The 14,546-nt window shown below is 36.5% G+C and overlaps 1 protein-coding gene across 4 annotated transcripts in view; it reads right to left on the reverse strand.

Moving 5' to 3' along the window:
* The window catches only part of CDH12 (cadherin 12), a 403,417-nt gene that overhangs the window by 25,338 nt on the left and 363,533 nt on the right, over positions 1-14,546 (reverse strand). For all 4 annotated transcript variants that reach the window (XM_024122919.1, XM_024122920.2, XM_007107776.3 and 1 more), the window contains one exon: positions 3,473-3,609. In XM_024122919.1, the coding sequence (XP_023978687.1) occupies positions 3,473-3,609 (137 nt within the window). The remainder of the gene's footprint in view (positions 1-3,472; positions 3,610-14,546) is intronic.

The raw sequence follows: 14,546 nt of genomic DNA on the forward strand, positions 1-14,546 counted from the left end.
AATAGACAGTGGAATGGACAAGGGGTAGATATTTTAGAAATATTAGCTTGGCAGCCCTTTTACATTGTGTGTATGTATGGATTATGAGTCTAAGTCTCAGTTCTGCATATGTCCAAGTGAGAGCCAACATAACTTATGAGAATCCACACAATGGGGTTTCCTAATTTGGATTTAAGTAAAAACTACATCCAGCAGGCCAGAGAGGAGCCAGCATGTGCCCTAATTATATTAATAATTAACAAAATACAGTTTTCTAAGTTTGAAAAATCTAAGCTTTTAAGGAACAATGACACTTGCTTGCACTGTATGGATGCATACTCCTCTTCCATTTTCCAAATGGTTGGAGCTCAGGCTCTGACTGCAGGTACCAGACCTGCTATGATGGGTGCCCTCACACCGTGATGATGGTTTTGGTAGCTATAGTAGCCGCTGGGGAGAAAGAGACCTTTTAGAGTTACAGTACAGGTGAGTGAATAACTAGCTGCAGACTTTCATCTTGAGTTAAGGTAATGGACTTAATACTCCTCCTTCTAAAAATATGCACATGTTTTGCATGTGCATTAATAGAAAAGGTGGGTCGCACAAGATAGTTTTCTAATGAAAAATATTCTATTGTGGACAATATATTTTTGATAAATAGAAGCTTTTTGAATAGGCTACTTCTGGTCAGTTATCACTTACTATATCCAAGCCATTGAGAGTGTCTATAATATAGTCGATAGAGGTCTTATAACCCATAACTTAGACATCTCATTTTTACTCTATTTGTCAAAGATCTTAGAATATTAAAGTTTATTTTCTAACTATATTATAGTTAAGCTTTCCTCGGTGTTACGGATGAAGGCAATAATTCAAAGTTGAAATAACTGAAAGCATGAGAAGAATGATGAATAACATATGTAACTGTAAGAGGATGTGATATGGGAAAGAAGAAAGATGCCTAGCATGAAAGGAAACTTCAGGAAAACAAGTTAAAGAGAACTGGGGGACTGGCATTTGGTTCTGTTCTCCTGATAGAATGTCTTCTCAGGCAGCTGACTGGATGATCAGCTCTCAGAGCCTAACAAACAGAGCAAGGAGGGCAGATTTGAAAGGAGACAGCATGACAGAGAAAGCATATGGTAGAGTAGCAGGCTGTAATGTACCTGTTCAGCATGACCAGGATGTATGAATTTCCTCAGGGTCAAGTGGACAAAACAGAAAGCTGGAGTTGAGAAATCATGCTATTAATTCACCCAAGAAAGCTGTCTGCTACACAAGGGGACCTGGAATTAAGAAGCTGTAAGGTCTACCACTGGCTGGGTGCCCATAACAAATTCATGGGCAAATGGGATGCTCAGAGACCCCAATACCAAATAACTCAAAAATCACATGAAGAGAGTATTTGGGCAGTCCATTTATCCAGTCAATTTTAATCCTAGAAGCAGTGGCAATGAGGGTAGCACTCTCTGGGGGGCAGATAAGACAGATGTATGTGAAATAATGCCATTTGCAGCAACATGGATGGACCTAGAGATGATCAAATTAAGTAAACGAAGTCAGACAGAGAAAGACAAATATGAGATATTGCTTATATGTGGGATCTAAAAAAATATATACAAATGAACTTGTTTCCAAGACAGAAATAGACTCACAGACATAGAAAACAAACTTATGGTTACCAAAGGGGAAAGAGGGTGAAGGGATAAATTAGGAGTTTAGGATTAAAATATACACGCTACTATATATAAAACAGATAACCAACAAGGACCTACTGTAGAGCACAGGGAACTATACTCAACATCTTGTAATAACCTACAATGGAAGAGAATATTAAAAAAGAATATATATATTTATACATATACATGTATAATTGAATCATTTTGCTGTACATCTTAAATGATCACAACATTGCAAATCAACTATATTTCAATAAAAAATCTTTAAAAGAGAGATTTATGCGTTTTTACTTCTCTCTCTCTCCTTTCTACTCCAGCTGGAGAATCTTTACCCCCACTATCAAGGAATCAAAATTCCAAATTATGGTGTCATTGAGTTCTTTAGTTATCTATTGTTGTACAACAACAAATGACCACAAAAATATAGTTGCTTGAAATAATTACAATTTTAGTATTTCTCCCAATTTTGTGCATCAGAATCTGGGCAAGATTTGGCTGAGCATATATTCCATTTCACATGGTAATGATGGAGGTTACATTGTGGTATTCAGCTAGCAAGCAGCCTGGCTAGAGGTTGCAAGATGGTTTTACTTACATATCCAGCGCTCTGGCAGCTATGGTTAGAAGGCTGAGCTGAGCTGGGATTGTCAACCTGACCACCAACATGTGACCTCTCTAGTATGGCAGCCTCAGAGCAGTCATCTAACGTAACAGAGAAGTAGTCCAACAAACAAGACAGAAGCTGCATGTTCTTTTATGCTAAATTTACCTTTAATAATCAGAATAACGTAAAAGTAATGAAATCAGCTAAAGGCATCATAAAGGCCCAGGAATAGATGTCTGATTATGCATGTTTGGAAGCAGTTGTTGAAGATTAACAAAACTGTCTCCCATTTACACCCACTGAGTTGAGACGGACCAAAAACCCCTCAACAGAAATGTTCACAGTTAGCTTCTCCCTGCACTGAAAGGTGACATCAGCTGTCAGAGTACTTGTAAGATGCACAGAAGAAAATAGGAGGAAAACAAAATGAAAGATACTCAGAAGGGATTTCCTCAAATCTTTCAAGAGAACCCAAGCAGAAGGACAGGTACGATGCACTTCTGTTACAGACAACTATGTTGATAGCCAAGGTCTCCACTCCCACCCTCATCTGGTACCTTTGGAAGCTGTGATAATATCCTGAATTGCCCAGCCAAACACATAAGACCTATAATCACTCAGTCTAAAGGATTCTCTTCTGGACCAAGCAGAAACCAACACAAGGAGTAAGTCCTAACAATCTTATAGATTCTGAGTGAAGAAATGCACTTGAAGAATTGCATTTAAAACTCCTGTATATTTCACAAGGATGTTCATAACAAAATACATTTTAATGAAAGGAGAGAGAAAGAAGAGGGGTGAATTTAAAAATGCTCTCTTCAATTTCAGGAAATATTTCAGAAAAGATGATTTCATGTGATGGTTATTTCCTCCTGCCTGGTCCGTGAAGCTCTCAATAATATATGCAGGGATAAAGATGTGGAAAGATGGAACTCCGGTGGATTTTTGAGGTCATAGGGTGGAAAAGGATGAGATCCCATCATGAAATGCACTGCTAGATATTCATGGAGTCCTGCAAACAGGGCTCATTGGCAGCTGTCACAATTTTTCTGGACTTACGCTAGGAGGAAAAGGAGCAGGTTTCTGAGTTTCCCCAAGAGACCACCTGGCTGTCAGTCCAAAAATGAAAACACCTCAGCAGGGATTCATTTAAGAGTGTGAAATCCAAAGAATTGCAGTATAACATTGATTCCGTCCATGTCATACTTACTAACTTTACTCGCAATTATGGAGAAATTATACTGCGCGGTGCTTTCTCTGTCTAGTAATTCACTAGTAGAGATGGTTCCTTCAGTTGCATCTATTGTAAAGTAGCTGTCCCCATCACTCTTCCAATCTATGAAGTACCTGTATATAAAAAAGAGTAGATGCAAATGTGCAATGATTACACATTAATCATGATGGCAGTCAGGCTAACTTGACACAGTTCCTTATTTTTCTTCCTGTCGCTATTACCTACCTTGCAATAAAGAAGAGTATAAATGACAGCTTCTTTATTGCAAAGTCAGTATGCTCAAGGGGAAACTGGAAATAATGAAAGATTTAGTACTCCTGCTGTTCGTATTTCTTTAGGGCCTTGACACCTTGAAAGCTCAGCAGAGACTAAAATTCTAAAGCTGACCATGGATTTCCTTAACCTGCTGAATATTAAAACTTTTTCAAGCAGTAAAAGATTCCTTAATGGTGACTGTGGGAAGAGCTGGGGGTGGGAGAGGCATCTGGAAATAGCTACAAAGAACTGAGGTCAGAACACAGGTAGAGTCTTCGTTTCCATGGACAGAAAAAAAAAAAAATCATGTTAGGGAAACTTAGGGGAAAATTTTTAACTGACAATGGGATAATTGTACAGAAATATTTCCCTCAAACACATATAAAAGGGCCACGGTTGTTTTATTACTCTAAATATCTGGACAACTTTCTTAAAAAAAAAAAAAAAACCAAAAAACAGTGACCTTGGCTAATAATGTCTCTTTATCTTCTGTATTAGCCAACCTTCTTGATAGTAACAGATGTTGCCTTCTTTATGTGAAACAGCAGGACTATGAAATGCAAGAAAGTGAATACAAGACATATTGCATTTGTATAAACCTTTATGTAACAGTGGATATATAGAGTGATATATGTAAAATTATTTTCAAACATATTTTCAATCATCCCATTAATGGACATTTTGAAATCTTTCCACGTGCCAGGTATTGCTCTAAATATTTATATATGTTAACAAATTCCCAGAACAACCCTAAAAAATGAGTATTACGAATCTCCCCATTTTACATATGAGTAAAAAAACATATGCTGAAGTTCACAAAGTTAGAAAGTTTTAGAGCTGATATTTGAACCAGGTCATCAATGTTTTCCATATAATTATCATAAGATAGTCTTACCAATTTTAAATGGATCATTTTTAAGTGGAAAAGGGCTCTGCTAATCAAAAGACTGAATGCACAATATGTTTATCACCATTTTTCTGGCCAGGGAATCAAGGTGAAGTCCTTACAAACAGTGGCTGAAACAGACGACATCATAGTAGTCAGCACATCTAAATCCCCAGGAAGTCATGAAAAATTAGTTAAGACGGGTTTCAAAATTGCAAGTTATAATTTTGACAAACTGGTTACCTAAAACTGGGGCAGTTTGCATATCATTTTGGCGCTAGATCAAAACTAGTTTGCCTTTATAGGTGAGATTTATAACTTGTCAATATTTGTTAGTAACTGATAAGATCAGAGTATGAACCAAGGTTTTTATCTGCCTTTGATATTTCTGTTGTTGATTTATGATAATGCATGCCTTATGAGTTCAATGTAACGTGCTATCTCATAGAAATGCTCTCAAAAATTATAAATGAACTTAAGGTACATTTAAAACTCAAGGAGTACAAGATACAATGAGCTTAATTCTCTCTACTGCCTGATGTCCTTTTCTGAACAAAAAAGCATCTTCTCACAATACCCCTTTTCAGCACCTTTATTCAACTTGAGCACATGCCTAATTTAAGAAGCAAATGGTTACTGAACCTCCTTCGTGACTATAGCATTTCTAAAGAATTGTTGGTGTAGACTAACGATGGTTGGTGTTTAATTGTAGAATTTACTAAATATTTGCAGAGTGCCCACTATGCACTAGACATTGTACTAGGGTTGAAACACATAAAAAGTAGTAAAGTAAGATGCCCACTAATAAAGAGCCTAGTTGGGGGAACACATATAAACAGATGATTTTTATGCCTGGTAGAAAGACAGAAAAGACACTACAGGAGTGCAAAGAAAAGATGCCTGGTTCAACACCTATTGATTCAGGCAAACCTTCCTGCACACGGTGTTTGGCTGACATTAGAAGGCTATAAAGGAATTATTCATGAGAAGAGAGAGGCAGACAAAGTGAGGAGAGGAGGAAAGGTATTTCAGGAAGCTGCAACAGCAGTAGAAAAACCATAGAGTTTGTGTGGGAAAATATAAGCTGCTGGGAAATATGGGAAAATATCTGAAAGGAACAATAACATGACAAAAGATAAGTGATTTAGGTCAAGGAGGGTCTCGTAAATTCTATTAAGGAGGTGGGACATGATCTTGTGGGTAATGAACACTTCGAAAGGTATAATTAGGGTATGGGTTAAGAGTTTATCACTTTTAAGGCACAGGGTGGATGTATTTGAAGGGGACAAGGATGTAAGCATTTCCTGTAGACCAGAATCTTGCCAAGAGACAAAGATAAGAGGAAAGATATTTGATTCAATGGGTTTTGAGTAGTTGAAATAATTAGGGCTATGCAGGCTGAAGGAAAGAAGACATAAAACATGCTAGCTGCCTTTAATTTGATCAGGACACTCATGTGAAGCAGGTGTTAGATTTACTTGTTATGTTTCAGTGGGCTACAGATAGGACAGGAAAATGGAATCTATAGATTTTGGATAAGTATATCAAAGACTTTTTGATGTCAAGCTGCACAGGGTCATAACGGGTTTCCTCAGAAAACCATAAGCACCAGGGCTAGTCAAATATTGACGTCGAAATATCTGGTGCAGATGTGGTAGAAAAAATTTAAGCGTGATTGGAGAGTCTGAATGTACCTTGCAATGCTGAGATTCTATTACTATTTTCCAGATAGAATGAAATCTATTTCTCTTACTTTGCATGGAACAGGATACTTTCTAATTATTGTTTCCTATTAGCACTCTGTTCTAACCTTAACAAACATATCCTACTCCGAGCTCTGCAATAAAGCCTCACTTTTCAAACATATGCTTACTTTTTTCCTAAGCCTTATTTTTAATTATAGCTTCATTCACATACTATACAATTTCCCAATTTAAAATGAACAATTCAATCATTTTCATATATTCAAGCTGTGCAGTAGGTGGTAGGTTTTAAAACATTTTAAACTTATTAGTTCAAAACTTTTTCATTTAATTCATTAATTGGGATAAGCTCCAATTATCTGGAAATTTCACTTCTATAGGATAAAAATTGTGATGGTGGGCTTCCCTGGTGGCGCAGTGGTTGAGAGTCTGCCTGCCGACGCGGGGGACAGGGGTTCATGCCCCGGTCCGGGAAGATCCCACATGCCCCGGAGCGGCTGGGCCCGTGAGCCATGGCCACTGAGCCTGCGCGTCCGGAGCCTGTGCTCCGCGACGGGAGAGGCCACAACGGTGAGAGGCCTGCGTACCGCAAAAAAAAAAATTGTGATGATGCAAAGTTTCTGGATTTCTCCTCTGCTACTTTCTTTCTCATTAAGTGTATATTTTCTAGTGGAATGTTAATTCTTTTAATAATGTTATACCATATTTTTGAGTTATTTTCTTATTATCTGCTCTAGATGTTACCATATGCAGCTTAACTTAGATTCAAATTTATATTAACTTAATTCTAATAAAATATAGAAATGTTACTCCTAGGTAGCCATGTGCTATTATATATCTATACATATAGGTAATACATATATTGTTATCTATAGTACACGGATACAGTAAAAAAGACAATAAAACATTGTTAATTAGTACTTTTATTATTTTATGTCTCTTAAAACTGAAAAAAATAAAGGAAAACATTTTGGGAAGAGCTAAAGTTCTCCAATCCTACGGGCTCTCTTACCCTGGGAAATTCTCTGCGTCACTGCTGCCGGCAGTGGATGGAGGCGTGATGGTCTTCTCATTTTGACTCTCTGGGAGTGGAACAAGCAACATGAGGCCAGTGATTGGGCCCCATATCATCAGCCTGCCTGCGGTAGAGCCTCTGCCCTGTGAGTGGAGTGGAGTGAGTGGAGGAAACAAACTGCCAATCTCAACCACACTCACCAGGAATTTCGCTTCTGAAAGCTCAGAGTTGGAGAAGATGAGAAACGCTGGCATCCTGCCCCTCCTGGGAAGATACTGTATCCCATGACTGAGAGCTGAGGAGAGAGGAGCCAGGTTTTCTCAGCCATTCCATGCAGAGCCAGAGAGAATTCTCTATCAGGCTGAGCTGGGAGATGGGAGTGGAAGGGGAGAAACAGGTCTGGGGTCAAGTGCTACAGTCTCTTGATGTTCTTATCGTGTTTTAATAGATCTTCTTGAATAAATGTCTCTTCATTTGCTATATGCTCTTAGGAAATTTTCCAGAGACCGTATATGATTGTAATTTTTTTTTTTTTTTTTTTTTGCGGTACGCGGGCCTCTCACTGTCGTGGCCTTTCCCGTTGCGGAGCAAAGGCTCCGGACGCGCAGGCTCAGCGGCCGTGGCTCACGGGCCCAGCCGCTCTGCGGCATGTGGGATCTTCCCAGACCGGGGCACGAACTCGTGTCCCCTGCATCGGCAGGCGGACTCTCAACCACTGCGCCACCCGGGAAGCCCAGATTGTAATTTTTAAAAAATAATTTTCACCATTTATGCTGTTTCAATGGGAGCATGTCTGCAGAGCTTCTCATGCTGCCATTCCTTAAGTAGAACCTCCATCAGTTTTTGGAATTCCTTTCTTCTTTTCTCATTTACTCCAATTAAACTGCATGATATTATTTAAAGCTCTTCTGCACGTATTTGCATTGCTGGAAATCTCTGCAATGAATAGGTCCTTTCCTGATGCTCATAGCACTCAATTGTTTTGCAGATTTTGGCAAACATAAGACAGATTATATACATTTTGTGCCTGTGGTTGTCTTTCTTGCTCAAGGCCCTTTAAATTACTTGAGGCTACTTTATTCATCTCTATGTGGCCAAGGACCTGGGACGTTATTTGCACGTTATAGCATCTGCAACTTAAACACTATATTGAATCAATGCACAGATTCTATTCTTACTACCTATATAATAGTTAAATATTTCTACTTCAAACCCTATTTAGGGTTTTAGGAATGTCTTATTTAGGACAACAAAATCTTTCTGGTTTGCTGAGGACTTTCTCAGTACTAGTGCTGAATATCCTGAGATCCAAAAAACTCCTTGGTCCCAGAAAAAACTGGGACAATTGATCACCTTACTTCTAATTAATTCTTACAGCATATTTTACAGTTTAGAAAGCTGAGTCAAACAGAATCTATGTGCAATGAATCATTACACACCCACAGTTCATTTTAAATTTAGGTCTATCTGGTAATGTGTTTAAAAATTCAAGAACTTACTTATTGCATACATAAAATAATGTGCCTATCTCTGTTTTATCTTTCTATCTATCTATCAACCAAAATCCAATATCTTAGAAGGTGAGTAAGCAAATTTCATTTATTTAGTCATTTCAGTCTAACACTGACATAGAGTTTGCATTCCATAAATCAACCACCCCTGAGAGGCAAAGAAATAGATACAGAATTAAGAACATGAACTTTGTGGAGAAAGAACTAGGGTGATATACCAGTTCCTTCATTTACCTTGTGCAGTTAGGTTAGGAATCTTGCTCCTAATGCCTGTTCTCCTTGTCTTCTGTAAAATTTGGGAAAATAATACCTACGTAGCAATATAAAAGTAAGTGTGGTATAGAAAAAATGAGATAAGATATATGTACCTAGGTATGGAATCATTCATGTGGGGTGTGTACATGTATGTATGTGTGTGTATATATCCTTTCCTCCCTCTCTCTTTCCATATTATTGATTATTTTGTATTATTTTTCAATTTTAAAAAAACCTCTTCCTATCACACAAATGTATGCTTTGTTCTAGAACAAAGTTGTGACATATGTAGCCTTCAAATTTAAAACACCTGAACTACGAAGCCCCCCAACCCCAAACACCTGAAGTACAAACCATGGGCACCATATAGCCAGGCCTTATTTCTTACAATGGTGCTTTGGTTCTCATACACTATTTTCTGGCATCTAGTTTTTATCTCCATCACCTTGTGATGTCTGATACCCTTTCCTCTGGACTTTATCCTCTTAGAAAGCTTACTGCCTTCTTATCTGAACATTTTCTACTCAGTAAAACGTCTTCAGCATCTTCCCATAGCTGGTTAGACTCTTAACACTAGGTCCTGGCATTTTCCTAAGGCCCTACCTTTGTGTGACTGGCTGATCCCTGTGCCTGACTGAATGATAAACATAAGACAATAGCCATTTTCTACTGTGGTATTTTGCCCACTATAGCAATTAGGACACATAGATAAGATGTGGCCATCAATGAACTGACAATGAAAACACTCCTACATTTCCTAGATATTTTCAGAGAAGACATGACCCAGTTATAAGGTGTCTAGATCAGTTTCAGGAGAATCACCCGCCCAGAGTTAGCCATCACTGGTTTACTTTGGGTTTGCTACAGTCCACATTCAATCTAAGGGTAGACTGATATCTTAATTGCAACTAATCACGTAACCAAGCACGACCCTATGAGGATTTCCCAAGATAGACTCCCACCCACGTCCTCCAGCTGCCTTTTGTCTGTAGAAACACTTTACTCAAAGAATAAAGTTAATTAGAGAAGTGAGAAAATACAGAAAGAAAGGAAAACAGTCAAGCAAGACAAAATAATAATAATACTTTGGCCATTAAACAAAGTCAAGGATCTTCTGAGCCATGTCCTTTAAGCTGTTTTGCAGATACTGAAACCCCCAGCAGGTGGAAGAAATTAACTGCATGCTGCCCACAAGCATGTAGACCCCAGACTGGTTGGAACCAGAAGGTTGATGATGCTGATTCCCAATTACCTCACCACCAACCAATCAGAAAAACGTCCAAGAGCTGATCACACACCCCGCAGCCCCATTCCCTCACCCTGTCTTTAAAAACCTTCCCCTGAAAGCCTTCCGGGAGTTTGGGTCTTTTAAGCACTAGTTGCCCTGTACTCCTTGCTTGGCTCCCTGCAATAAAGCTATTCTTTTCTACTTCACCCAAAAATCTGTCTTGGAGATTCCATTTGGTGCTGGTGTACAGAGGCCGGGTTTCAGCAAAAATCACAATATAATATAAACTGTCTAATTTGGCCCAACTCACCAGTTTAAATGAGTAAAACTTTTAGGTACATATTGTGTTTGAGTCACGTTATACTTACTTGGTGAGTAGATGAAATTCAAATTAAAAAAAGATACTTAGGATAGATATGTGATACAAATCTATAGTTCATAAAAGTATGCACAGTGACTGTTGATAAGAAACCTGTTTTAACAATTCAATGGAAATCAAAAGTTAATGCATTAACTTAATCTGTGCAGACCACTCGACAGAGAACAATTTTATTATTTTTCTGAAAATGAGTTTTCAGAAATGCCTTTAAGTTTTGTTCTCTTCATTAGGTAAACACTCCCCTTAAAATTGTTTCTTTTAATTTGCCTAATAGCTTTCTCACAGTTAATGGAAAAGCTAACTTTGACCCTGTCCCAATTCTCAAACACATTTTGTAAAAAAGTACTTGATGATACAGAGTACTTTAAAAGTATTACATCTCATTTTTTAAGCAATAATAATGTTAAGAGTAATGACTCGGGTCAAGGTAGGAAATATTTTATCCAGGTACTAATAATAGATCAAAATCTCTTTACTCTTCACTCTTTGCTAGTGTTTGTTTTTAAAAAATTTTTTTTTGGTCTGGTGGCAGATAACTAAATGAAAGTAAATTCAGTTCAATTTATTTCTATAAACACTTGACTAAGAATTTAAGCCACATACAACACTTAGATTGTAATTGCTTCATCAACATCGCAATTAAATTGTTTTCTGAGGAATCCCAATATGTTTCTCTCAAACTTCCTTAAATAGTAGTTGCTAATTTCCCACTAGTTCCTTTTAGTTGTTTGTTTTTTTTTTTTTTCTAATCCTCCTCCTCATTCTTATTTTCCTCATCGCAGATTACATCTTAGTTTAGATAGCGCCCCTTGTTTGGTTTAAATGTTAGATGAGAAGTTAAACACTAGATCAAATTATTAAATTAATAAAGGCAGAACTATTCTGTCCTTAAATTCTATTTGGAAGCATGTAATATGAATAAAATAGCTCTCTAAAGAAAAAGAAATACACTATAATCTACATATTATTAAAATCATAGGTGTTATACTTTTCCTCAATGTTGCTTATGCTTTCCTCATTCTGGGAGTCTTTTTTTTAGTTATTTTTTAATAGTCATATGTGGTCTGCTGACTGTGTATGATTCTAGATATTACGTTTCTAGATGTTAACCCTCGTCTGCTCCCAAAGCTTTACACCTGGCCTTTGGTTTATTTTTCAGAGACCTCAAAGCAGCTTCCTCTAATGGAAAGAAAATAAAGTTCAGGTAAATATTGATTAAATATGGGCTCTGCACAGGGAGATCAGCTCGGTGCTTTGTAACCACCTAGAGGGGTGGGATAGGGAGGGTGGGAGGGTGGGAGATTCAAGAGGGAAGAGATATGGGGACATATGTATATGTATAACTGATTCACTTTGCTATAAAGCAGAAAGTGACACACCATTGTAAAGCAGTTATACTCTAATAACGATGTTAAAAAAAAAAATATATATATATATATATATATATAAATGAGCTCTTCACTAAAGAGCTTAGATAGCAAGCATGTCATGGCAGTTTTCTCATTATTAAAAATATGGACAATAATACCTGGGTAAATAAGTAAAGAATGTGATTGTGCCTTTGCTCAAGGTCTTCCCATGAAGCCTTGCCAAATTCTTCTAGGAAGCATTTATTGCTTCCTTATTACAAAATTCTATATTCTTACTTCTTTCATCTTATTTATCTATTTCAATTTGTATTAACAGTCTTTCTCAAATAAGAAGAGCAAAATAATTGTATTTTGTTTTCATGATTATACAGAAAGTTTCTTTAGAGTAGAATTGAATTTATTGTTCTATCCATAATATCTTGTACTTGCATGTATGCATTTAATTATTTTATAAGGACGTCTGACTTTTCCTCTTAATAATGACCTGATCACATTCACGTATGGAAATATATATTTTTATATATTTTGAGTATTTAGACATATTTATTCTGAAGTCTTTTTATATAGCTTTATCACAAGTTTTCCCTTGAACTGAATCAAATGCCTCTCATTCCTAATCAAGTTGGATTTATTTACTGTCACTGGAGGCCACGGCCAAATGTCTCTGAAGAAAGATGCCATTTTAACTAGTCATTTACCATCTGATACCCAAATATGGACACCATATTTGAAAGAAAGCTTTTATTTACTGTTTTGTTTTGGTTTTTCTTTTTCTGGTAACTGATTTTTCATTTCCTCCTGTGATTATCTACTCTTTACCTCATTTCTCTCTGAAAATTACTCACATTCTCTTATTAAATAATCTGGGGCAGCTTATAAACTGGATCCTGATTATTACAATATTTTCCATGGAGAAGGATTTATATCTATTTATGATATATTTAAAGTAATAATCTTTAAAAAATCAAAATAATTTTAAAATTTCAAACAACTGTGAGAAAAGGGCTATTTATTCTCTAAGAGCATGTATATAAATTATAGAGAGAAGGGAAACAGCTATGAAATTTGCACTTACATAGAGCACTCAGCACTTTGAGAGAAAGCAAAGAAACTGAACCTCCAGCAGGTAAAATGTAAACCCAAAACATTTAAGTCAGTAATAAAGATCACAGACTTGGACATTCTTTCGTTCTTAGGAGCTATGTGAAGCATAAGAAGATAGCCTCAAAAACAGTTCACTATCCTAATATCTGGACACGCAGCCACGGTATCATTAGAATACTATAAAATGTCTTAAAATAAAAGCAAATTCATCATTGGCTACCAAGGTCCAATCCTCATAAAAATTAGAGCTGTAGATCTGTATCACAAATCCACTGAATTTTGTCAATAAATTCTTAGTTATGTCTAAATCTTATAAGGACTTTGTAGTTGTCTAGAAAAATAAAAGGTAATAAGTAATAAGATTTTTTCCATATGTACAAAAAATGTCAACAAAAGAACTGTACATTTTGTTTCTATATTTCCAGCCTGAACAATGTCAATTTTCTCATAGTTGAATTAAACATTTTTCAGATTTAGTTAAACTTATTGTAAGGTTTAAACCAGGGAAACCTATGTAAGTGTATAGAATTCTTGCAGGTATATAATAAGGCCCATAGTTATCATATCTTAAAGAATCAAATATTGTACATTTTTTACTGACTTGTTTTGAATTTCTGTCTATTTTGTTTAAGAAGCTACTAAAAACTATGAAATTTATTTGTATTTTCAACAATCCTAGAATTACAAAGCAACTCAAAAACCTAGATAAATATTTAGATTAAACTTTAGCAGTAGAGCAATTAGTATTTTGACCTTTAGAATCTGGCTGCTTATGTTCAAATTATTTTCCTATCTTTACTGAAGACATGATTGGGTCTTCCTGGGCCTCAGTTTATACCTCTGTAAAATAATAGCTGTGATGTTTAAAGAACTGTGACCAAATGGCTCAGCCCAAAGACACATACAAATAAGTTATTACAATGTCACTATATGTTGTTAGTTAATTGCCACTGAAGCAAACAAGAGTAAACTTGTTCATCTTGGTACATGTTCTTTGCAATAGCTCCTCTTATGTTGATCATCAATGAATACATCATTTGAAGGGGAAAACAAAATAAGTTTATTCACAAAGGAATTTCTCGTTCTCCACAATTAAGTTAAATTCTCCATCAACAACTTCTCAAATGAGTTACTCTTAAATATTCAGTTGGTATAAATGTACAGGGAATGCTCTTTCCTCCAGTGCAAACAAAATAAGCAGAGTATACTAGTAAAGGTACTTCCTTTCTTTAATATTGTCAACTGCAAATACAATCCCATCGTAAGAAGGAGATTCTGATGGATGAATAATTTGATAAGCACCTGTAGGAAGCTTACATATAGTCAATTGTTTCACTGGAGGCG

The sequence above is a fragment of the Physeter macrocephalus genome, chromosome 8 (genome assembly GCF_002837175.3).
Source record: "Physeter macrocephalus isolate SW-GA chromosome 8, ASM283717v5, whole genome shotgun sequence".
NCBI classification, from domain to species: domain Eukaryota; kingdom Metazoa; phylum Chordata; class Mammalia; order Artiodactyla; family Physeteridae; genus Physeter; species Physeter macrocephalus.